Source organism: Lagopus muta, chromosome 1, assembly GCF_023343835.1.
Source record: "Lagopus muta isolate bLagMut1 chromosome 1, bLagMut1 primary, whole genome shotgun sequence".
In the NCBI taxonomy this organism is placed as follows: Eukaryota; Metazoa; Chordata; class Aves; order Galliformes; family Phasianidae; genus Lagopus; species Lagopus muta.
Genome location: NC_064433.1, coordinates 59,312,452 through 59,338,620, shown reverse-complemented (window position 1 = coordinate 59,338,620; position 26,169 = coordinate 59,312,452). Strand labels below are relative to the sequence as shown.

Here is a 26,169-nt window from a genome sequence, read left to right as displayed (position 1 = left end):
CACTTTATGTTTATTTCTAATTTGTGCATCTGGGAACGTATTTGTCAACAGACTTCTCTGGCAGACTGCAACATTGGTCACAGTGATGGCCCCTGAGAGAGGCTTAAATTCACATTTCTGGATAATGGCTTGAGACATGACAGAGAGACAAGACCTTACTGGCCACAGGCCCATATTCTGCGCTGGCCAAGGGCAGGTGTTGACGGGAGAGGATACAGCCAGAAGAAATACAGAATCCTGACTTAGTGGAATCTCAGTGGCTCACGGGCTGCCTATATCCACTCATGTCCTTAGTGCGAGTGCTGTTGCAAAAGCCATGGACACCAGCCATGCATGGGCAGCTGGGCCACACCATCTCTCAGATGGCTCCGTGGCCAGTGCCCTCAGTTTCAAGCCTGGATCTGGTGAATGTATCTCCTCTGATGTGCACTTCTCCACTGTCTCTTCAGCATGCCAGATAAATGTCTCTGCTGAACTGCTCCGTGGGTAACTCACTGTTACTGCACTCACATGTGAACACTGGTCCCAGAGCTTTTCACAGAGCAAGTGTTGGGATGAGGGGGAGATGAGGGGTGAAGCATTTGCTATATGCTGGTAACAAACAGCTCTATGCCCACTGTTAGCAGCCTGAGTGACTGTAGCTCTTCTGAAGGGCAGAATTATCCTGTTTCACCTCTAGGGAAAGCAGGGAGGCTGCTTTAGTGTGCATGAGTCTACCTAGCAAGTCTACTTCAGCTAAGTGAGGCCCTACCCTGAACCTGACACATACACAAGGTAATTTCTTTCTCTGCTTTCTTGCCAGGAGGTTTGCACAGCACTTCCAGTTTCATCTAAGTTTGACCAGGGCCGAGGCTGCCATTTCAGCTCTTCCAGCCCCTGAGCAAGGGCAGCCATACATCTGAGTCACCATGGGCAAGATGGACAACACCTCTGTGGAGCTGAGCTCTCCCTCTGAGGTGAAACAAGCAGCCTTGGAAGAGCCGGAGCCCATTGCCCCAGAGGCTCCAAGCACCAAGAAGAAGAAGATCCCAGACAGGGGCTCTTGGAAGGGGAGGTTTGACTTCCTACTGTCCTGTGTGGGCTATGCCATTGGGCTGGGCAACGTCTGGCGCTTTCCGTATCTCTGTGGCAAGAATGGAGGAGGTGAGTGTAGCAAAAATGCTAAGTCGTGGCTTGAAACAGTGATTGAGCAGCTGGTGGGAAGACACAGCCAACCCAGGGGAGCTCAGGTGCATGCAGTGTACCAGAGTGACTGAAAGAGGGTGGAGAAAGGATCAAGCCCTTCACAGACCTCATTTAAGGGTTGGCAATGGAGACAAGGGTAACTTGCTGGAGATCCCTGCCTGCTTGAGGCTTAAAAAGACAAGCAAATTTTCTTCCTTCATTTCTCTGCCCATGGCTACAGCATTTGGGCTTGTCCTCATTTGCTGCAGTCTATGACTTTGCTCCCTTGCCGTTATTGCTTTGTTTTCCATCATGCTGTAGCATTGCAGTAAGAGAAACATATAACATCTTTTCTTACTTTTGAGCAGCCTGTTCCCTGGACAGGCTCTGGGTTATGTGGGTCTGTGTGGCTAGTGGGCAGATGGAAACAGTGCTGGGCCAGAAATCAAGAGAGCTAGAAGGTCAGCTCCCTCCCCAGTTTCAGACTAGCTGCATGAATTGGATGAAATCATAAAACACACCATTGTGCTTTTCTTTGTAAAATGGTAATGTTTCTTCAGCATCATCACAGAGATGCTTTTGTAGAGGGGAATATGTGCTACTGACATCAGAAGAGCAGACAGCTCTTCTCCCCCACATCTGTCTCTCTGTGTTTTTGCTTTTTAGTAAATTAACCTTCCCTCCCTCCTTAATGTGCTGCTTACCTCCTTGAGCTATTCCTCAGAGTTCCCCACAGGTCCAAATTCCTTCATCTCACCTTTCAGGCAGTATGTATAATTTTATTATCATGTCAGCCTTCTTGTGCTGGTGATTACTTTCCTCTTAGCTCTCCCCTTCCCAGAGTTCCTGTCATGGAGTCGTAGAATCATTAAGGTTGGAAAAGACCATTAAGCACGAATGAATGTTTCCCCAATGTTGGAAAAAAAACCAATTTTGCAACACGAGGGTCATATTCATTCATGCAGCTCTGAGGGTCTCCTGTTCTCACTTAGTTTCTTCACACCTTTTTCCCTTCCCTCAAGTTTCGTTTTCAAAACCTACTTCTTCTGTGGCTATCATGACTGTTTCTCATCGCTTCAGCTCACCCACGCTGTCCCTCCCTTGTCCCACCATTTTCAGGGCTATGATGCAGGTTTCCAGCGCCCATACCTGGTACCAGTACCCATGTTTGCTCAGATTTAGCCTATCCTCTGCTCTGTGTTGGCTCTGCAATCTCAGACACACTGCATACATGGCTGCCCATCTCCTCACATATAAAAGTGGGGATGGTAATACCTATAATTAGAGATTTATTTGAGATAAAATCAATCCTATTTATAAAACCAGCTGAGATCCTAAGAGAGACTGAGCTGCGGAGGTGTAAAATGCTGTAATTAGCATTAGTAATGGCACAGGGGGTAATTTCTGACCTGGCAGCTGCAGGCACACCGAGGGACCAGCTGGCTGTCAGCAAAAGTGCTGTGCAGGTGTAATAGGGGAACCGGTACCCGTGTTCTCATCCCTACCTCACATGCTGGGCTGTGCAGCTAGTGGCAGCCTGCACCTCTTGTTCTGCTTACCCTGGCCTGCTCTGGCTGTTCCCACAGCCAGCAATGAGAAGCAGTGAACGTCTGATGCCTGTAAGGGACAGAAGTGACGCACACAAGCGTCACTGGCTGCCAGTGGGGAGCAGCGAGGAAGGGTCGTGCTGCATCTGATGGCAGCTCCTGGCACGGCCCCAGCGGAGCAGGCAGAGGGTGGGATGCTAATTTTAGCATCCTTCATGTGAACTGCATGGGGCGTGGGCTGTGGGCTGCTTCCATTACGCACAGGCCAACTGGACTGAATGGAAATACCATGGCTTACTTACTGCCATCACATTGTATCAGCTCATGGCTCACTTGCTCTGTGCTGTAATCGGGCATGTAGTTAGGGGATATTCACCCTGGGTACAGCGGCCTTCCATGAGCCCCATCCGCTGCACAGAGCAGGCATCACCCCAAGAGATGCCTGGCTCCCCACTGGCTCTGTGTGCTGATGGATGCGTGTGCCCAGCAATGACTAACACTCAGCCCTGTGCTGTCCTTCTGATGTCAACAGGAATTTGCTGGACTCCAGTCTGACTCTAAATGTGGCTCAGAAGGTGCTAAAAATTGTCTATCAGATCCTGAGCTTGAATAACTTGAGAGAAACGTTTCTTTAAATAAGCATCACACACTTCTCATTTGCACTTTGAGATGCCAAGAAAAGGCACATAGCAGCTTGTAATGCTCAGCTCCTCATCCGTGGGCAGTGTTTGCTGGTTTAAGACTGCTATACCTCCCTACATGGCATAAGAGCTGAAAACTGCAGAGGGGTGTGAGGCCAGGCACACAGATTTTAGGTACAAATTCCTGAACTGATGTCACAACTGGCAGTGCAGCTTTGGGTGTGTTCTTAGAGCGTGCTGAGGGACCTAGCCTTCCAGAGCAGTACCACCCCTGCCAATAGCCCTCAGCTCAAGGCTGCAGCCTGGCTGGTAGATTTGCTCCTATTCCAGAGGACTTTTGGTTAAGCCAGGATAAATTACCTGGGTTTACATGTTTTGGGTTTGTTGTCTTTTTGTTTTTCTTGATAGTCTAATAAAACCTTTCACAAATCTTTTCTGTCCTGCTGTAGATGAAAAATGCTAATCCATCAGGGGAGTGGCCAAATTTAATTAGCTGCTAGCACAGAAGCCAGCCGAGCACTGTGTCCTCACCAAGCTCAGCCTACCATAGCTGTACACCAAAGCAGCATCCATGGCCTCTGGCTTTCTCATAGGCCCTGGGGCTGAACCTAGCCCATGGGCAGGATGCTGCATGGGCAGAGTCTCTCCAGCTGCCATCCTCAAAGCTCTCCCTCGCCAAGCTGCTGTCAGAGGCGAGACCTGGGGTTGCATGCCAGCTTGCAGTTCAGACTTATGGACACTGAGCTGCAGGCCCACAGCATGTTTTCTCCCCACCATCCACTGCCAGCTCCTCAGCACAACAGCTTTCAGTGAGTCCCATGCTGGGTGCTGGTACCTGCCTCTCCCAGCTGGGATCACTCCCTGCTTGACACGCAGGCATCCTCAGCTGGGTGCCCCAAAGGCAGCAGCTGCCACAGCCTTGATGCTTTCCTGCCCACAGAGAGCAGCTCGGGGAGCTTGGCTGGGCTCTGCAGGGAAGCTCTGCTGGCTGCCTCAGTGCTTGCTTTCCCTCTAATACCCGGAGAAGAAGACTTGGGTTGACAGCTGGGCCCTCCGGATGGTGCAGACATCAGTGCTACCCTGCACCTGGCCAGCTGTTGCTGCACAAATAGAATTCCTCTTTCCCCCGCCAGGATCTTCTGCAAGACTTAGTTCTATTCGGGGATAATGACAGGCTCCAGCACATGTACCAGACAGCTGGAAAATGAGCTTTGTGCTGAGTCCTGGAAGTCAGAGTGACCTGAACTCGTACAGCCTTCAAATTGCATGGCGAGGCTCATCTATTTTGTTGCTTCTTCTCATACTGGGGTACAAATAATCCATTTGCTGGATAGCCGTACTTCCAGTGACAGTAAGACTTCCATAGGGTCCATGCTAATAATAGGGTCCATAGAAATAATGTTTTCACTGGTAACTTCAAGGTAACTAGGGGAAGAGTGGGGAGGTGCACTAAGAGCAAATAGGGTTTTTGTCATAGATTCCCTGAAGGACTGAAACAGCTGTGAACTGAAAAAGCAGTGCCAATGCCAGATATTCCTGTGTTGATTTCCTCAAGGTGAAAGCACTGCTACAAGTAGAACAGAACTTCAATGAGAGCAAGCTACCAATGTCAGCACCTGAGTGTTTGGTTTTGTTGTCATACTGGGTTAAGCAGCACCCGAGTATCTACCAAATAAGTGAGGCTTAGCAATATCACTAGCTATGGTGTATGTACTTACATTATATGAGGGATAAATATCCACAGTGGTATGAGCACAGAAGGGGAAGGCAGCGGTGATCTCAGGAGGAGACATTATGAACACATCAAGCCCAGTTGCAAGTTGTCACCTCCAAGCAAGTCTGCTCATCGTCACATGGGTGCTGATGGAGAAACAGAGAGGCATCTGGTAACACTGCTCCTTCTTTCAGGGGCCTTCCTCATTCCCTATTTCCTGACGCTAGTGTTTGCTGGGATCCCGCTCTTCCTGCTGGAAACTGCTCTTGGCCAGTACACCTCTGTGGGAGGACTGGGAGTCTGGAAATTAGCACCCATGTTTAAAGGTACTGTGCTGTAAGTTGGTAAAGGTGATGATGTGCCTACAGCGATCTTCCAATGGTTTGGGAAGCAAAGCCCTGGGGACTGTGGTGGGGAGCAACTCAGGGACATTTTTTCCCTGTCCTTGACCCTTAAAATCTGGGGAAGTAATCAAATCCTGTTTATAAGGGGCAATCTAGCATACTGAAATTTTCACCTGGTGGATGTGGCTCTGGGCAGCCTGATCTGGTGGTTGGCAACCCTGCACATAGCAGGGGGGTTGAAACTAGATGATCACTGTGGTCCTTTTCAACCCAGGCCATTCTGTGATTCTATGATTCTATTAAATGGGTGGATGAGAAGCTCTCTTGAGAGCACAGTGTATCTGTGCTGTGTGCCACATGGGTAAATCACCTTGTTTTTTTCTGGCTCTGCCACAGAGCTTTCTGTGATGCCCAGGAGCTCACTTGAGCACAGAGACCTGGATTGATGCTGCTCTCTGTCTTCTTTTGCAGGAGTGGGGCTGGCAGCTGTGGTTCTCTCCTTCTGGCTGAACATCTATTATATTGTCATCATTGCCTGGTCTCTCTACTATCTCTTCAACTCTTTCACTTCAGTGAGTCACAGACTTCTATGACATGGCATTAGCTGTACAGTCCTTACTCCCTGCTTCCTGGGGAACAGTTTCTCACCCTATGAAGATGCATCTTAGGATGTGGCTTTGGTTTGTTCAGATGTCACAGACCTGGCTGGTCACAGTGCTTGTGTCTCCACAGGCAGCTTCAGGTGTTGGCTCACAGCCTTTGCTTTCTCCAGAAAGCTCCTGGAAGGTGCCAGTCACAGAGCTTGGCTGACATCTGTTCCTTGCCCCTCCTAAATCTGAGTAGGGGTATTTTGAACCTGAACAGGGAACCCAGCTTGCCTGCTGCTGCTTCTGTCCTCTGAGATCCAGAGGAAATAGAGCAGCAACAAAACGTCCCCATGCCCTCCCCTCCTAGAAGAGCTGTGCTGCAACTCTGACGTGCAGGGTACTTGGTTGAAGGGCTGCTCTGCAGCTCTGCTTGAGCCACTGCATTTCCTTCACAGCAAAATCACAGGATGGATGCAAATAGCTTGGGGGTGTGGGGGTGGGGGGGGAACTGGGGTGTTCCTATCTGTCCCTCCACAGCCGTTGTGCAGAACCAGTGTGCTCCTTGCAGGCTCTGATGCCACAAAGCACTTAAAACACAGAAAATATCTTAAAAAGAGGCTGTATTCTTGTATGGTCAAGAAAGGACGCAAACATTCTCAAAGACTTTGTCAAGCTGGAGCCCAAGGCTTTATCTACAAAGGGAAATCATCCAGAATAGCCCTTCTGCATCCATCTACATGTCTTGGTCATGCCTTCTCTGTGCTCAGGAAACAATACTGCTGCGTGCAGGGATGTATCTGAGCTGCTTATGTATGGCATGACGGGGCACAGGTGAGCTGCCTGTGTGCTCATACAGCCCGTGATGCTGCAGCTTCATTGCTTGCAGCTCCAGAGCTGACCGTGTTCAATCTGCAGCAACGCACTACTACCATGCTGTTAGCCACTGCATCAAAATATCCAGGAACTCCTCTGTAATGCTTAAAATCGGGGGAGGAGATGACGTGAAATAGCTACTGTGCTTCATATTTATTCCCAAGCTTATGTTACAATAATTTGTTCATATAGACAGACTTTTAGCCTCCAATTTGCAATGCTACATTGCTTTTCATATGTTGGGGCTCGGTATGAATGGGAGATAAGGAATGAATCAGTGTTTGTTCTTTGTGCAGAAAACTCCAACCACTTGTTTTGTGAAACTAGCCAAAAGCCATATTGATTCTAAACACAATATCCCTTGGTAGCTATTTTAATTAGTAGCTATTAATTACCAACAGTTAATTGGAAATAGCTTACTATCCGGGGAATTGCTACATTTTATTAGAGCTATGACATTGCCCTAATCATGTTCTTGATATAATTTCCTGGAAAAGTCTGCTTCACACTTAACTATTATTTTGGAAAACTGTTTAATGCCTTTTGCTGCAAAGCTTCTGCCCATCCAGATGAGCTGCCCACCCCCTTTGCAAAAACAACCTGTGCCTGTAGTTTAAAGAAAGACAGGTTTCACTCCTTGCTGGAGATGCTAACAGCAGCTGTGCCCCCAGGACCTGCCGTGGCAGAGCTGCGGGAATGCCTGGAACACCGACCGCTGCTTCTCCAACTACTCCCTGGATGACACCACCAACCTCACCAGCGCCGTCACCGAGTTCTGGGAGTACGTCACAGCCTGCCTACACCAGGTTTCTCCCCACTGCAACCATCCTACCTGTCTGCCAGGGCTGCTGCCCTCCCTGTCAACTCCAGACCTTGGAGAACTGGCTGCTAACGGGCAGGCACAGGGTGGGGTGCACTGTGCATTGCATGTCAGATGAATGGAGAGTAATGGCCTCTCTGCATCTATCCTTCTTCTCTTAGCCCCTCACCATGTGCCGCAGGTCCCTCTAGGTCTTGTGGGCTCTCATGCATGTCTGCATCTGGCCCTTCGCTCTCCAGGCACCACTGAGATCTCCAATCATCACACCCTCAGGGTCAGACTTTCCCTTAACACAGCCTCTCCCACCCTAGGAGAAACATGCACCAGATGTCCGGCGGCTTGGGGGAGCCTGGATCCATCCGCTGGCCTCTGGCTGGCACACTGGCCCTGGCCTGGCTGCTGGTTTACTTCTCCATCTGGAAGGGTGTGGAGTGGACAGGCAAGGTATGGTGTGAGGAATGGGTGGTTCGGTGCTGTCAAAATGTCCTCCAGACTCAATTTAGTCTGAGTGTCTGTAACTAATGTTACGGTGCTTCAAGGCTGAATTGCAGTAGATGCTATTAAATTCTTGACATTTACCTTGCACGGCTGTAAAAATTGCTATGTTCATGGTAACTTTCAATCTAAGTGTAGAGAATAATTCTTCCCCACAAAGTCGCAGGTAAACGTTCTCAGTCTCTCTGAAGATTTGGGAAAGAGATTTTCAGAGATGACTACTGTTAACCCGCATCAGGACAGTTCTCCAAGATGATGAGGTCTATTCTAGGTTCCACCCTACAATAATAGCGTCTCTTGAAATGCTGTGGACTGAAAAGCACTCACCATCTCTTTAGAAAATCTTTCTGCTGCCGTTTAGGTATTGGTGAGATACCTATGGATCAGAAGTATATGATTATTCACTGTGTAGCATTTCAGACCAGGACAGTTGAGAGGTAATTGCTTAGTTTATTGAAATGGCAATGCTGAGATACTGAGGTGTGTTATTTAGAGCACAGCATGATGTTAGAGGGACAGCATTATGAAAGGGATAATCTACAGTGAAGATCAGAAAGAAGCACTTCAGAGGGAGGTCACCTCAACCGCTGACACCCCTAGGGGTTCTCAGATGGGGTTTTGCTACACAGTCACAGCAAAGGCCCAGTGACTGCCATTACCTGTTGAGTGATGGCATATGCTTGCAATTCTCTGAAGAGTTGGAGTCAAGAGAGCTAATGTTTCTTGATGCATTGGACTAGTGGAATGCTGGCTCTAGCTCTGCAAAATAAGGATGCGATGATTTAAAGGGATTACTTCTGTGGACTAAATTTATCCTTCTGCAATCCTCTTGTCTTTGGGCAATCCATCTAGAATTTTGCCTGCTACTTTTGCGATTAGTGCATCCTTGCTTGTCTTTGGCACAGAGAAACAGCCAGAAATGTTACTTGCACAGGAGTGTGAGGTGGAAAATACAAGGAGGATATCAATCAATTTCTTCTCTCTGGGGGCTGTGCAGGCTGCTCTCTCCGTGATTACAGGCTCAGCCTTGAACAGCAGTGCTTGGGGACCTTATCCCCCTCAAAGGTGGTGGGGGTACACAGTGACTGCAGTGCCACCATGGACAGGAATTACTGACAGTATCTATCCCATGGTATCTCCTGTAGGTGGTGTATTTCTCAGCCACCTACCCCTACTTCATGCTGTTCATCCTCTTCTTCCGGGGAGTCACTCTGCCCGGGGCCAAGGAGGGCATCCTCTTCTACCTCACACCTGACTTCAGGAAGCTCTCCGACTCTGAGGTTGGTTGCCTGGCTGTAACTGTCCTGCTGGTAGTTCTAATGCCCAGCTATTTTCATATCAGTGTTTCCTTCAATATTTTGTGAACTAAAACTAATCTCCCTACTTGGGTAGTCATTACCCTCACAGTTTGAGACAAAATTGAGGTTGTTAATGGGTGGAATGCCATGCAGCATCTCTGTTGTAATCAGGTGATATTGTCCACGAGGGATGAGAAATTACCCCAGCAAAGGAACCTCCCCTCTGGGTTGGGAATGCCTCATTTCCTGACTGGCCCGGTGCTGGATAGCCTGCAGCCCACACTAACCCTGTGTAGCAGGTCATCAGTCTCTGCAGGGAGAGAGAGATGGACCAGAGACTGGGTAACGGCGAGCAGAGTCCACCAAGTTGACTGCATGGTGGAGGACAGACACAAAGCTTGTTCCCTTTCTGCAGGTCTGGATGGATGCAGCCACACAGATCTTCTTCTCCTATGGCTTGGGGCTGGGGTCCCTGATTGCACTGGGGAGCTACAACACTTTTCACAACAACGTCTACAGGTCTGTTGGGTTTTCCTGGCTCTGTTGGGTTTTGGTGGTGGAAGCAGCAGAGAATCACGCATTGTGACCATCGTCACATGGCTAGCAGAGCTCCCCTCTGCTACTGCTCTGAGTGCTTGCAGGGATAGAGGCATCACAGCAAGTCTGGGTGCCTGGCCTCTGCTGTCCCCCTCTGTCACTAAGCAGCTAAGGGGCACACTGCCTCCTCCCTAGTGGGGAAGGCTTAGTCTTCTCTTTGCCCACCCTTTGTTCCTCACCTATTTGGTAAGGACTTGAAAATGGCTTCTTTTCTTCCTTTCTCTTTTCCAGAGACTCCATTATTGTTTGCTGTATAAACTCCACCACGAGTGTATTTGCTGGATTTGTTATTTTCTCTATCGTTGGCTTCATGTCACACATCACAAAGAAGTCAATTTCAGAACTGGCCTCCTCAGGTGAGCAAACATGGCAGCAGTGCCAATAATACCCAGAATGTCTTTTCCTTCCCTGATCCCCCAACATCACCTCTTAAGGTTTGTATCTCTCTGCATTGTTATTCAGGAGTTGTCCTTTAGTTAAAATGCAGGACTCAGAGCTTAGTATTTTCCTGGGAAACCTTTATATGTTGTGCATGTGTAAAGAGCCAGATTCTCTGTCACTGGTATAATGATAGTTTGTGTATTGGTGTAGCCAATACTACTTCACACACTTGAAGATCCACCATGGGAAGCTTCCACAAGTCACCCAAAATAGCAAACCCAGGTACAAATGCAACAGCAGCATTTTTAGAGAAATTTGTCCATGCGTGTGGGATGCTCCCAGGTCTTTCTTCTCCATGACCAAGCACACAGCCATCTTTGTATGTTTTCTGCCCAAGACCAGTCTGAATCACCAGACATTCACTGCACACCAATTCCTGCTGCAGGGAGCATTCCTGACTCCTTTTAATGTCCACCTGCTTTCAGTGGTGAGGTTTTGTGAGCTTTGGCAGTGAAATATTTTGTCTGTTTGCTTTCTGAAACCTTTCTTGGAGAACATTTGCTTCCTCACATACTGCCTATGTTCTCAGTAGATGTGATCAAAGCTTGGTGTCCTTTTTCCATGCAACATTTTGAAATCGTGATCTCTGAATAATTTTTTAAAAATGTAGATGAGGCTGTGTCTTTTTGCCCAAAGATGTATTTTGAAATTGCTGTCTTTCCAGAAAAACCTTTTATCTCAAGTAACAGCATTATGTGACGGGGGGGAAAAAAAGACACCAGCTCCAAATTTCATTTTTTTTTTTTCTAGCAAAGTGCTCCAGCTCCATTTGGTAGCAGTGATTTGATGACTCTCACTGGCAGGAGGAGAAAAGGCAAAGCATCTCCCCAGTCATTGCTGCCTCCCATCCCACCCCTGTGCACCCAATGTGGTTGGTGTGTCATGGGTAACATCTCTTGTAGTAACTTCCCGCAGTTTCTGCCTGTCATCACTGTTTCTCTTCACTGTTGCTCATCACTATGACTTTCCATCAAACACTTTATAAATGTGAACTCATCTCTCATTTCACTTCTGCAGGCCCTGGACTGGCTTTCCTCGCCTATCCACAGGTTGTCACCCAACTGCCCCTGTCCCCACTCTGGTCGATCCTGTTCTTCTCTATGCTGATGATGCTGGGCCTGGATAGTCAGGTGAGGCAGCCCAGAGGCAAAGTGGGGTAAAATACAAAGATATTTTTGGACCTCATGGTGGTTTTCCCTTCTGCACCTTGAGTCAGTGTTTTTTCACAGATTCTTTCACATGAAAAAAACTCTCTTTTGTGGTCATCACCCCTGCACTCTTCTCATATGCTGCAAGTGGGGTGGTATCGGAGCACCTTCACCAACCTGGATTTCCTGTGAGGCACAGTAAGAGAATGCCATTACTTTGGCTTACTGTTGCAGGCTGGAGTAGAAAGTCCCCAGCACATACCAGCCTCCCACTAGACCATATCTCTCTGCCATGGCATTGGCAGGTTGCACTGAGAAAAGCAGCAATGCAGCACCTGAAGCAGTGGGAACAGTGGTTTGGTGCAGTGTTTTGGCACTGTTTTTAATAACTAGCATAGTCCTGAGCAGAGGTGAAGTGCTCTGCTGCTTGAGCTCCCAGGCTGGCTTTGTAACGAGCAGGTGGAAAGAAGCCATGCCTTGGGAAAATATTGCAAAACAAAATAGTATGGGCTCTGTATTTTTTTTTAACAAGTAATGACACGTTTTTAATCTGATAATTTTGCATAAATGTAGCTATCTGGTGAGGCAGTCCCTCTGGAGGAGAGGGTGCAACAGAAGCCTTCAAAAGTGTGTGCCTGTCTGGGTCTGTCACATCCTTCCCTGTAACAGCATGGTCTTTCCTTGCTGTGCAAAGCCTTAGAACAAAATGGACTCTCTCCTGGGTTACACATAGCCTTCATAAAACCAAATCTAATTCCTGATCAGACTCCCTGACCTGTCATACTTTGTTTCCACGAAAAATACAATCAACCATACCTGCTTTTCAGTTACAGCACGCTCCCACAAAAACACATCCTGGAGCTCTCAGCTGCATTACCACAGACATTATTTGGCAAATAATTTCAAATAATGACTAAACGTTTCGAAAGAAGCTCCATTTACAGAAAAAAAAAAACAAAAACAAAAACCACCGCTCTCCATGGATTATTCACTCAGCTCTAGTAAATAGTTTCAGACATGACAATGAGCCCTCAAAGCACCGTGTGGAATTTATTTGCTGCATTTGCTTCTCAAATACCACTTGAAATTCTCCAGGTCCCTCCGTCAGCCGGTCTTGGGGGGCGGGCGGTCTGTGGGGGGCTATCACTGCCTGGAGGAGGAGCAGGGAAAGGAGGCACCAAATGGAAAACAAGTTTTTAAAGAAGGACAGATAAATAGATGGGAAGGAGCTCTCTGCATGCATGGTGGCACTCTGAGTCAATCACACGATTTACAGAACGGCAGCTTAGCCGTATAAAACAACACAGGCTGCAATTACACATGCATTTTGAAGTATCCATTTCAAAAATGGCAGTTTTGATATGTGCTTGTTTTAAATAGTGTTTGTGGTACTTGCAGATGAGGAGCAGCTGCTTTCATTAGGGCACAGCAGGGACCCTCACCACCCTCCAGGCATGAGGCCAGAGGGGTATGGGAGCCTGGCCAGCAAGGGAAGGTCAGGCTGAGGTCTGTGTGATGCAGCGATGAGACCCATCCCCTCAGCAGTGCTGCAAGGTGGTCCGCTTGTGTCCTTGAGGCTCAGCAAATAGCTCAGCAGTGCAGCTCCATTTGCCTCTCTGCCATCATGCTCATCTCCTCCACAGTGCCTTGAATGCAAGCAGTGACCTACATTGATGTGTGCACCTCCCTCCTATGCCCCCACTTGCTGCTTGTGGTCCTTAATGTTTGCTCTGCCTCTGATCCACTCCGGCTTTAGCTCTCTTGCGTCTAGACCCTCTTGCATAACATGCTAATGCTTTCTTTTAACCTACCAGTTTCCAGGTCAGGCGTTTTACTCCCCAAGGGAGCTGACAAGCCTTGTGACTGCAAGCCTGCATCTGCCCTTTGCAAGACCTTCCTCTTGCAGGTTATTCATGAGGATTTATGGCTGAGAGTAGTAAAACCCATGCTGCACATCTGGCAGCTGTGGTTAACCTTCTCACAGGTCCTGGTCCCAGTCCCGGTCCTGCTCAGGCCACAATTCTCCTTCTGTTTATTGCTGAAGAGGAATAGCACATCCTCAGCACTGTGAGGATGGGGGAGAGACTGCCAAGTCCAGGTCATTCAACCCAGCGGCTCATGACGGTGATCATGCACCAAAATGGGAAAAGGAGAGAAGTGACTGGAAATAAAACCTTTAGGTGAAAAATGTTATCGTGGCCCCAAAATCAGCAGACTCTCCTCACTCTTGAAAGCAGCATGCTTTCCCCCATCTGCCCGCTTATCCTGGGGATAAGGTTAGGTATATGGGCTGGGAAAGTAAGACCCTAGGCCACACATGGACCTGCAGTCCCAAGGCTGTAAGTAGAGTCCCTCCAGCTCCTGTAGCTCCCTGCAGTCTGAGGCTGACAGAAGGTCATTTCCAATGAACGGTAAGAAGTTCTGTTTTAGGGCTAGAAAAACCAGCATGGCACTGCTTGGTTCCCCATTTTACCTATTACATGCTGGAATCCCCTCATGCCCACTCTCTCCCCCAGTCCCTCCCAGCCCTCGTCCATCCCTGCCTTGCCCAGTGCCAGGTTCTGGCCATGCATCCATGCGGAAGGAATAGCTTTCGACAGGGTTGGTTTCGTCATGCTGATGCTTCACACTGTGGTGCCAGCTCTGTCCTGACTCTTGTAGACAGTGAGCAGGTGGGATAGGGTGAAGAGCTTGCTGACAATGAGTATACAGACAGATTAACCCATGCTCTAATGGCAAGGGATGCTTTAATGGACATTTAAAGGGATGCTTCATGTTGGACACAAGTCCTACATAAAAGGCTGAGCTCATTACAAATTCCAAACAAAGCAATTGAGCTTGGGCTCTCTGGGATGCAGCTTTCCGTACTGCAGCATGTGGAGATAAAACCCCAGGCAGGAATATTGCTCTTTGCCTCTCTCTGTGTCCCAGAAGCCAATGGGATGTCAGCTCCTCTACCATCCCTGCACAGCAGTAGGAGTTACTCAGATGTCTGGCTTTGCTTCCATAGATTTTTCCAGTGTTCTGCTGCTCTTTTTGTCTGTGTATTTCTACCTCCATCTCTATTGATTGTTTTCTTTCTTGTCTCAAATCTGAACCTAAAAATGCCCCCACTTTCTACAGCACTCTCCTGGGGGACAGAGAAGTCTCTGATATCCATCTGTCACTGCCACTGCACTGGTTTGTATGTTCACTGAGGGTGACCGGGGAAACCAGGAGCTTGCTGCCCTTATCAACTTCCCAGTGGTTTTGCAATGGGCAAGATGTGCTTTCTGAGAGCTGTATGTTACCTGTGGTTCCTAGGAGCAAGACATGAAAGTGAATCTCATAATTTAAGAGGAAATAGGAGAGAAGGATGTGCTTCACACATGCACAACTTGCTATAGGGCAGATCATTGTACAGACAGCATTAACTCACTGTGTCTAGTACAGCACAGCTCTAGAAAGACCACATGCTGTGAGGATGGTCTTTGAATGTACTACATGCATTTTAATGCAGTGCTTGAAAAAAGGGAAATAAACTCAAGGAACAGGTAGTCAGAGATGTTGTTGTTAATACTTGCATGTGGGACTGGACAGTGGGTGATACAGCAACGTAATGAGTGCTTCAGATCACTAAACAGCACAAGCACTGCTGCAATATGCTGAGAAGAACACACCAGGGAAAGGACGAGCACATGGGCCAGCAGCAGAGCTGTTGCTGTGATGGAGAGACTGGCAGAGCTGTGGAGCAGGACAGCAGTGGGGTGGCTCTCGAGAGTTTGAGGGGAGGCAAAGGTGGAGATGCATCTCAGCTAATTTTAGGCATCTAAGCTCAGTGTTTTTAATTCCCTATATAATCAGTGAACAGAGAGAGGTACTTTCAGGACATGATTCAGGGCAGCTCTGTGCAGAGCCTTCTTTTCCACTGTCTGCAGATGACACTTAAAGTAATGAGGCTGTCAACACTGGGGTTAAATGTAGGTGGGGGTGATGTCAGGCTAAGATACTTACAAATGTTTCCTTGGTATTGTCTTTTGCTGCAGTTCTGCACTGTGGAGGGGTTCGTTACTGCCCTGATGGATGAATATCCTCATATCCTAAGAGCCAGGAAGAAGATCTTCATAGCAATAGTCTGTTTCATCTCTTATCTCGTTGGATTCTCCAATATCACCCAGGTACAGACAGCCATGCTTGTACGTCCATTCCTGGCACCTGCCCAGTCACCCACGGATTTCACAGGAGCACCAAAAGCTTTAGGAGAAGTGACAGCATCTGTAGGAGCCATCCCAATTCTGGACATATGGGCTTATCATTGCTGTCACATCTCAAGTGATGCCTCCATAATTGCTGCGGCCATCCTGTAGTCAGCCTAGTGTGTTCTCTTGCTATTTGCAATAAGGGCTCAGGCCAGCAAAGCCCATGCTGAAGGAACACTTGGTTCAGAGGGTTAAGATAACATAAAGACCAGTCTCTTGGAGCCCTGAAACCTCTGGGGCTGAAGCCAAGGTTTATGTGTGTGAATATAGGACTGAGTGGTCTGTAGATTTGTGAGGTGCAAAGCAACAAAACTCCTGGGAGGGGCAGAGTGAACTAATTAGGTGACTCCAACTAAAACAGGGATAAGTAAGAAAGCCTCACGAATCCCCATTTTTTCTACTTGCCGTTGGCCATACCTGAACAATCTGGCTAATTGCCTTCAAGAGCACACCAGTTTTTCTGCTGGGAACCTGATTCCAGTGGAAACATTACAGCGCCTACTCTCCTGTCTGGAGAAATTAACATTAAAGCCAGCAGATGTAGTTAGTAGCAATTGAAGCAGCTGGCTGATATTGTCAAACATAATCCATAACTAAACTCCTTGACCCTGGCTTTGTCTCCTCAGGGTGGCATTTATGTTTTCAAGCTGTTTGATTACTACTCAGCCAGTGGCATGTGTCTTCTCTTTCTTGTCTTCTTTGAGACCATCTCAATTTCTTGGTGTTATGGTAAGCAAAAAAAGACCTTGTTTCTTTCTTGTCTCTATGGGCAAAGGGTGATTTTTTTCAAAAGCATCCAACAGTGAAGGCAATAAAAGATTTGCAACTGAAAATAGTTGAGGCTGATAATTCCAGAAAATCAGGAGCAGAAGGCTATCATCTCTCTTCCACAGACCACCACAAAGACCTGTGCACTAACTGGCAGATGCCTATGGTCCTGCCTTCAGCTCCTCCTAAGAGTGTGCAAGATGACCCTGTGTTTGTGTCCCCATCCTTGGGCCCCTCAGATAATGGCTCTTACACCACAGCGTTGTCACCTTCTTGCTGTGGCTGACCTTTGCTCTCTCATGAGAAGAGGTGAAGCCAATGGGGCACAGAGATGGGATGCTCTTCTCAACAGCCTTTTCTTTTAGGTGTGAACAGATTTTACAGGAACATTGAAGAAATGATCGGCTACAAACCTTGCATCTGGTGGAAAATCTGTTGGGCATTTTTCACTCCTCTTGTCTGCCTGGTAAGAACAGAAGGGTCATATCTGCAGGAGTGAATCCAGAAGGGCCTCTTAGTTTGGAAGGGCTGTAGGGGATACACTACATTTTAATTCCACTAACAGTCTGTCCATAACTGCAAGGTACCTGGGATAGGCAAAGTACGGCTGGAAATAGCGAGTAAGAAAGTCTTCAGAGTTAATTACTTAATCTAAAAGATGCTCTCAGTTCTTCTATCTGAGACGTCAAGAGACAAGCAAATAATTTACTGTATTTAAAAGCTGTTATTGGTAGAAGAGAAGGTTCTCAGCCACTGCGGCTCCTGCACTGGTGCCTAATAGGTTTGTCAGAGCAAAAGACACCAGCAAATACAGTACAGCTGATGGTGGAGCAATTTTGCTTTTGCTGGTTCTCACATTTCCAGCAGTGGTAGAACAAAGAATGGTGTGAGAAGGCCAGTGATAGGAAGTTAAAAGCTCCTGAGGCCAGCTGTAAAGATGCTGTCAACTTGGTTAGGAACTGCTTGCAAGGACACTGCTTATGTGAGCAGTTTGGTGAAGAAGGAAATCAGGGTTATTCTAGTTCTAGCTTTCAGCATAGGGTAGTCAGGGGGAAATGATAGAAAATTAAGAGATGATGGGCTGAAAGCTTCTACAATAATTTAAGGAGCTGTTGGATTGCCGTAAGACTGTTTGGCACTAAGAGGGTGATGAAGGGAGAAATTAATGGATGTTTCTCTGATCTTGCACATCCTCACTTGCGATGGCTGGTGTTCTTTTCCCAGGGTGTGTTCTTATTCAGTGTGGTGGAAATGACCCCTCTGACGCTGGGCAAATACATCTATCCTGCATGGGGACAAGGTATTGGTTGGCTCATGGCGCTGTCCTCCATGGTACTGATCCCAGGATACATGCTGTACAGCTTCTTCACCTCAACAGGGACTCTCCGGCAGGTATGTATGACTTTGCCACTCCTCTTCTGTGAAGAAGAAATCCTTAAGATTTTGTAACACAGAGAAATCCCATTCCCAGCGGTCCCTGGCTGTGAGCAGTTACCTGGCACTTTTCAGCAGAGACATCAGCATCCTCCAAGCATGAAGCTTGAGATAACTCAGGGCTAAGACCTGCTAGTGATGGAGACAGCTTTGCAAACAGCAGTCAGTGTATGAGGGGGATAAGAAGCAAGGCGGAAATCTGTGCAGAACCCCAAATACCTGCAACTCTTTGATCGTGCTTAAAATATATTTTTTTAATTCTTGATTTGAGCAAGGTTATATGCAGCAGTGAATCACGAATCTCTGTATGTCATACATGGTAATTGCTGTTGAGATCTTATTTACAGTGTTGACGTTCGATCTTGAGAGCGCTGTGCACAATTCCCCGTCTCGATGCTGTCTGCTGTGAGCTACAGGTGCGAGCAGTCACTGCAGGGGTGCTGCTGATTTATGACTTTCCCAGCCTGCCTTCAACAGCCAGCTGGCGCCACCTAAACCCCGCCAGTTTAGTTCATGGATGTCATATTTTGAGTAATGTTTAAGTCCAAATGCTTTGGCTAGAGCTGCTGGGTTGAGATCAGCTTCAGGCCCTCTGCTTCTGAGGTCAGGTTGCAGGTGGATTTGACTTTCCTTCCTCCCAGCTCTCTATTTAGATGAGATCTGCTACAGGATCTGCCTGGGTCTGATGTCTCAGATGAACTTTCAGTTTCTGGTCTCTCATTTGAGTTCAGTTTCTGATTCTTACTGTTTGTACTGGGAGCAGCTTTGAGGTTCTGCAGCACTCAGACCTATGTAATGCCAAGCCAATAGGATGATGCTGGGTTGAGGGCCAGCTGTGGTTCCACTAGGAAAGTCTTACTCAGATTTCTAGAGGGCTTCTTAACCCCTCATAATATGAGCTGGAAAAGGGGGAAAAGGGAATTCTGGCAAACAAACAGATATGTTTTCAATCCTGTTCCCATTGGGGATGTGACAACACATCTTGGCATCTGGGGGAGCCAAGCCAGCCTGTGGCTCTCCCGGAGTAGCTGCACTGCTGGCTGAGGGCTTCTGCTCCTGGTGCTCATAGATCCAAAGAGAAGCAGCAGATGGCAGCAGGAGGGAGGCAGGTTTTTTTGTGTGTGTGTGCGTGTTCCAGAGAGATGGAGAGAATTTTTGGCCTCTTATATGCACAGATCCTGGATTAGTTTGTAATAGAGCTGAAGCTGGAGGGAAATTAGATGCCAATGCTGAATAAAGTGGTTTTGACAGACAGGGAAGATTACAAGTCATTTTGATCCTACTGAGCATGAATGTGAGGGGAAAAGAAAAGACCATGAATGGCAGAAGCAGCTCAGTGATCGTTTCAGGGAATTCACCCAGCAACAGCCACTTCAGCTGAGCTGGAGAGTTGGAGCTTGTTTCCCTTTGCTGCAAAGAGCTTCTTCCTGGCTTAGTGATGCCTATTCAGGTCGGGCTCTATTTTCCTCTGCCTCCTCTTTTGCAGCACCAGTCCCACTCTGGCAGACAAAGTGACTCATAAGCATTCATCACTCCCGATGCTCAGTCTGCACGCTTCCAGTAATGACTTGCCCCTCTGTATCTTCCTGGGTTCTGGCTTCATTTTATTGCTCTTTACAGTTTTCATTTGATCAGTTTATGGCGGTGGGAATCACTGCTGGTGCAAAGGTTTGTGCAGCTGGACTGGTCTGATCCACATTAGAGTCACAGACCGTGACCTGTCAGCGTGCTGCAGTTGGTTAATGACATTTCACAGGAAACCCTAGCTGCAAAAACGGGGAAGCTTGGAAAATGGCTTTGCTCTGAAGTCTGTGCCATTACAGCTCTCCCTTGCTCCCATTAGCAGCAGGCACTGCCTGGTGGCTGTTTCCCCATGTTATAAAGGTGATCCCTGCACTTCAAGTAGAAGTGCTCTGCACAGAACCAAAGCAGGGGGCTCACATGGCCTGGCAACAGAGATAGATAGAGTGGTGCTGCAAGGGCATCCCCTGCCACGTTACCATCCCCTCGTGCTGGCAATAGGGCCACCCCAAGGTTGGGGGCTGGGGATCCCAGTCTTCAGCTGACACCCTCTCTCCCCTTGTTCCCGAGCAGCGTTTCCAGCAGATGACGCAGCCCCAGCCAGATGTGCAGGTGCAGAAGAATGGCCTCCAGCCGAAGACGTCTCTGAATGGCAGGGGATCAGACGCTGCCGTCTAGGAGGAGAGCCGGAGCTCCTCGCCCTACCCCATAGCTGCCCACACCATGCCATCCCTCCAGTCCCTCTGGCACAGCCCGCTGCCCCCGGCTCTGCAATGGCTTTGCATGAGAGGACCCAGCAGAGGAACTCCAGCACCTCTGTTCCCTCAGCAGACCCCGTGTCACATCACTGACTGTCTCCATCATGCAACACTCTGGCCCAGGCTCTCAGAGAGGAGCAGCCTGTAGCCTCTCGACCAGAGGTGGTATTTCTAGAGAGCTTAATACTGACGGTTCACTGTTTCTCTCTTCATCTTGCATTTCCATGTGATCCTACACAGCATGCCCCATAGTACGCAGCCTTGCTTCACCCCAGAGAGCCACGTGCCACCAGGTTCAAATCTCAGATGGTGATCAAATGATGTAGCGTAAAACAGTGCTAGCAAATGCAACTCTGGAAGGGATGTGGCAGATCAAGCAATTCCAGTGAGGAGCCCTGCATGTTGGTAGCAATAGGACATAGCTCAAACTGAAGAAAGGCATCAGGAGAGGATGCAATACTCTTAGGTACCATGTTTCAGCCCTGCACATCTCCAACCATTACCACCCACCCAGCAGGTTGGCCCATGAGCCACAGTCAGGTGCAGAAGACAGCCCCTCTCTTCTGGAGAGCCTTGCCCTTTGCAGCTCTGTGCAGCAGCCACACCTTGACCTGAAGATCTGAATGTACAGGCTGGATCTTGTAAAGCTGAAAGCCAAACACTGAGAGCTGCAATCACAGTTCATCACAATTAATCTCAGCTAGTTACAGAAGTATCATTCTTCCTTATCCTGTAATTTTATGCACTATAGTGTATCTGAAAATTTGTATTCCACTTTCACCCATGTTTATAAACTGGGCAATAAAGAAGCCCACTCTTCTCATATCCTTTGAGAGGACATCTCTGCTGAGGGCACTTCATAGAATCATAGAATCATTGCTGTTGGTCTTTGGTCTTTGCATGAATGACCTTTACTACAAATCCTGCTTTCACCTGTGATTCCCAGTCACATCACCTCCCTCCCCTTAAAGGCCAAGAACTTCAGAAGTGGGTAATGGGCAAAAAAGTCAGTGCTTGAATGAGGCCCTAAAACTGTGAACGATCTTGATTTTCTAAGGGTACTGGGGCAACCCCAGCCTCAGGTAGAGGAAGCTGGAGTCAGCAGTCCTTTTGGAAACTCTTGGCCAAGAGCTCCCTTGCACATGCAGGGCTTCACTCCTGGGGCAGCAACGGTGTTACACTACGCGTGTTCTCAGGATAACAATATTCAGTGAGAAATAGCCATCCACTCAGCTTCCTCCCCATCATTTTCTCTTTGTCTCTTTCTTTTGTCTTGCTTCCTTTCATTCTCTTGCCACATTTCTTCCCAACTCCCATCCACCCAGTGGAAATGAACTACTTCAATGAGCTTTGTCCTCCTTTTTTGCTGGTACTACCACAAATTGCAGCTCTCCCTTCTCTTCCTTCTATTTCTATCTGTGTTTCCAGCCTAGTTTCTCTCCTCCTCTCACATCTCCTCCTACCACCCTTGTCACTTTTCCCTGCCTGTCTGTGGCTCAGCTGTGAGCTCACTCAGTCCTCTACCCCCGGCTGCCCAATCCCTAAAGTCCTACACCCATCCCAATATCACAATTATAACCTGTTCCAGCTGTCTTTTCCCTCCTTAGATCAGAGTGAGCTGTGCCAAGCAATATTATTGCTTGGCAATACAAAGAGAAGGCTCACAAACCTCACTCCACCAGTTTCTGCAGAGTTGTGCCTGCTCTGAAAGACTTTGCAGCATTTCCTGATTTTGCACTATCCCACATCCACCACCAGATATTTGGATCTGCCAAGCCTGGTGTCTGTGGCTGTGCAGGGAGGATCTCGCCCTTTGCCAGCTCTGCCCTAGTGGCCGATTCCCTTCTCTAGCACTTCAGCTCTCTCACCTCCATTGCAGTCTGTCTTCCTGCTCAATGGCAATGCAGGGATGGGGCTGGATCCGTTAGCTCACCCCACGTCCCAGAATGCTACCCATGTGCAGACACGGTGAAGCAGCCACATGCACTTGGTGACTTCTTGGCTGTAGATTTCGGACACCAGCTGAAGAGCTTGTGACATAGCCTCAGGTCTCCTGTCCTCCTGCTTCCCCATGGCACCCAACACCTGCTGGCGCTTGGCATAATCCACCCGAAACCTCTTAATTCTAAGGAGCTATTTAGGGAGCTGTGCTCAAATCCCTTCAAAATCCTCTTTTTCCTGAGGGCTGCAAAAAAATGAATGTCTTTACCCCCATGCCCTGTGCAGCAGCAGCAGGAGCTGTGGGTGATGTAGAAGGCCTTAGGATGGCTTTGATGCTGCTCAAGCACCACAACCCTGGAGATGCAGGGTCGATCCTCCCCAGGACAGGGGAGTTCATCCTCCTGCCGCCCCAGTGTGCTCCAGCAGCTGGTCATGAATGTGTGAACGTGTGTGTAAGATGTGCAATACCACACAGACACTGAGTGACACCACCACGTTTTGTCCAGGTGATCGCTGCTCGTAGTCTCTTCACTTTTCTATTAAATGATGCATTGGACGCTGCCATGAAAGTGATGCAAGGTCTGTTCCACTCCTAACACACCTTTCAGGCCTTTGGGAAAGGGAAGATGGGAGACTGATTGATGGTTGAAAAGTGAGGGCTCCCATGGGGGCTAGCTGCCAGCACCCCTCTGCCTGCTTGGCCTGTGCAGCAGCCCCTGGGTCAGTCCCTGCCACTCCTTCCTGCCCTCTTTTCCCCTTCCTCTTCTCTGTTTGGCATCCTCTCAATCTCCTGTCTCACCTTCTCCCTTCAGGGAGAAGTATATGCATTTTAACAACTTTCCTCTTCTTTCTGCATCTCTAATGGCACATTCAAGTGATGCTCGTGGTCAGAGGTGCAGGCAGACTGTGACATTCACATTGTCACAGTGGCACAAGCATCACCACCCCTGGCTCCCACTCAGAGCAACTCTGGCACTGGTTTCAGTCCCTGCCATGCCCCTGGAGACTGCATCTCAGTAGGGATGGGACAAAAGAAGGAGAGGGATGAGTGCTCTTGGTGGGAGGTGGACACATCATCTTCCACCCTGCCTGCCCTCCTGATGGCACCACCATACCCACAGCTGTGTCCCCTGCAGTACAAACACCTCGATGCATTTTGATCCCATAGGATGGAGAGAAAGAGAGCTGACATCTCTGTCCCGTCTGCACTTTTTGTCAATGAAGGGATTAGAAATTATAATCTCAGATTTGCATTTTAAAGTGGATTTTCAGCTCTGTGTGGAGCCTCAGCCCAACTTCAGCAAGGAGCTCAGTGGCACAGCCGCTGTCACAGCCCCAGCAGCCACTGTCACAGCCAGAGGTGCATAGTTGCACTGTCCCTATGGCCACATCTGCAACACTTGCCCCCAGTCGATGGCCCTAGGCCTCAGAACAACTCCTGCTGCAGGGGCTTCTCTGCAGAGTGGAGCCCAGGATCATGTGGTGCCCAAGGGCCCCATGGCTGGAGCTGCTCCCAGGACACTGTCTGCTAAATCATACTGGTCCCCATCACCCATAGCCCCCGGAGGCTCCCACTCCTTTCTGCAGCCCCACCCCTCTCTAAGCAGTACATGCTCCCTTCCCTGCGCTTTTCCCCAGGCTCCTTCCTTCACCATATTGACTTCAGACCCATGTGAAATGTTAGCAAGCTGCTGTTTGCTTCTTTTCCTTGGCATCTCTACTGCCTTTCCTTCTGCTAATTGCTGCAGCAGTGCCACTTCTAGGGCAGGCTGACAGATGGCCAGGATTTATCTTTGAACAAGCCATTTAATAAGTGCTCCTGCTTTTCCCTTGCACATTTCTTTCCCAGCCACATGTCCTGGGCTGCTGCTCAGGCTGTCCTTTTCACTGGGGATGCCAGGAGATATGGCAGAGGCTTAGGGCTGACGTCAGATCCCAGGGGTCACCAGGCTGAAGAGCTGGGAGGCAGAGAGAGGCTGTGGTCCCCCACTGGCTCTTTTGTGGCAATGTCCAAGAAAATTTGCTGATGATACTAAACTGGGAGGTTCTGCACCAGAGGGCTGAGGACATGGAACAGGCTGCCCAGGGCAGTGAGCACAGCCCCAAGCTGCTGGAGTTCAGGAGGCTTTGGGACATTGTTCTCAGGCAGAGAGGGTTGGATTTTGGGTTGTGCTGTCTGGAGCCAGGAGTTGAACTAGATGGTCCTTATGGGTCCCTTCCAATTCAGAAGGTACTGTTGGGCATGAGTGGCAGCAGGATGGTGGACACAGGGAATGAACATGGTGATGCAAGAAGTGGGCGCAGAGCAGGGAGAAAGCCCTACATGGCAAGCAGGAGATGGGGCATTCATCCTTCCTGTGGCTGGCACTGTCTGAATCTGGTCAGCTCTGCAAGCACTCAGCCTGAGGTTGTGAGCATTTGAGATAGTGGAGAGCTGAAGCCTTCTGCAACGGGTGGGAGTAGAAATGTGTATGTCTACTATCAGGATAGACACATCTTAGAGAGACACTTGAAGTGTTTTTACCACTAGTTTCATCCCTTGAGTCCCGTGGACAAAGAGCTTTTACACTCTCTTTCCACTCCCTTTTGTTGAAATGAAGTTGGTACTGGCTGGGAGGATCTTCCCTCAGGAGCAGAAGGGCTGAGGGAGACAGAAAGGCACAGCATCGCACAGCTTAAGGCCCCACTCCACATGCTTGAGAAGAAGTCCAGCTTGTGGGGTGTATGGATTAAGGCAAAATCCACAGCTTTTAACCTCAGCTGCACTCATTAGTTGCAGGAAAGATGCTCCAAGATCACCCAAGTGTGATAGAGCTCCTGAACTGACGGAATCACACAGTCCTGATTGCCAAGTTGGCTTCATTCTTGAGGAATCATCTTGTATCCAGCTGTCTTAGGTAGGGCAGCAGGGTGAGCACGGCTCTTGCTGCACTCAAGATCTCGCAGTGACTCTACAGAGCGACACCTCTCCCTTGGCAGCTGTGATGACAAGAAATCTGAACCTTCAGGGAACTGTGGAGATGACTGGAGGTGACCAGCTGTCCCCAGATTCCCTGAAACCCCAGCACAACTTTCCAGAGTCTCCCAGGCATTGTAGAAAGGGGCCTATCATGTCCTGTATGCAACAGTTGTACTACAGCCTCTGTCCCTGATAAGAGACTGTGACGTGGCAGTTTTGGACTTGGGGTAAGGCTCCTGCTGCATACTGATCCCGCAGGGCCCCAGTGCCTGTGTTGGCCTTGGGACGAGACTCTGACCCAGGTCGGGACACAGCAGGGCACGCAATGCTGAGGTCAGCGGCGCCTCTCCTACACCTCACTTGATGGGGCAGGGTGGGACCTGCTTATAGGAAGCACGTGAGGGATGTGTTTAATTTAAAGTCCATCTTGAAAGGATCAGAGAAAAGTGCTTCTCAGAATTCTCTGTGGAAAAGAGTGGCATGTACTGATGAGCTCTGAATGCACTAGGGCTTTGTTATTTGTCGATTATGTAGACAATATAACATATATTGTCTATATAGCTGTATAGATGCAGTATGGCAGTTGTGGTGTATGCTTTTTGGGTTGTAAACTGTTTGTATTGGCACTGCCTATATGTGCCTACACACTATCCATGGCAAAGAGTCTGGCCATCTTCTTATTAACAATAGCTAGTATATGTGCAGCAGAGTAAGGCAGGAGTATAACACATATAGACAATCTGTTTTTATTGCTTTCATCTTTACAGCCAGGTGTGTGATCTAAACATCAGGCAGAAACTTCTCCAGATAATTTCCTGTTTCAAAACATCTTAGAAAGTGGATGTGTTTGGGATGGACCGATAGATAATACATCTGTGGCA

At 48.5% G+C, this 26,169-nt stretch overlaps 1 protein-coding gene across 1 annotated transcript; it reads left to right on the top strand.

Annotated features, from left to right (window-relative positions):
- Positions 1 to 908: 908 nt before the first annotated feature.
- On the top strand, positions 909 to 20,308 carry LOC125694686 (sodium- and chloride-dependent GABA transporter 1-like). Its single transcript, XM_048948294.1, has 14 exons — positions 909 to 1,143; positions 5,261 to 5,392; positions 5,882 to 5,982; positions 7,542 to 7,651; positions 8,002 to 8,134; positions 9,331 to 9,465; positions 9,899 to 10,002; positions 10,312 to 10,436; positions 11,539 to 11,651; positions 15,695 to 15,826; positions 16,534 to 16,636; positions 17,041 to 17,141; positions 17,900 to 18,067; positions 20,204 to 20,308. The coding sequence occupies exons 1-14, from the start codon at positions 909 to 911 to the stop codon at positions 20,306 to 20,308; spliced, it is 1,797 nt and encodes a 598-aa protein (XP_048804251.1).
- Positions 20,309 to 26,169: the final 5,861 nt, after the last annotated feature.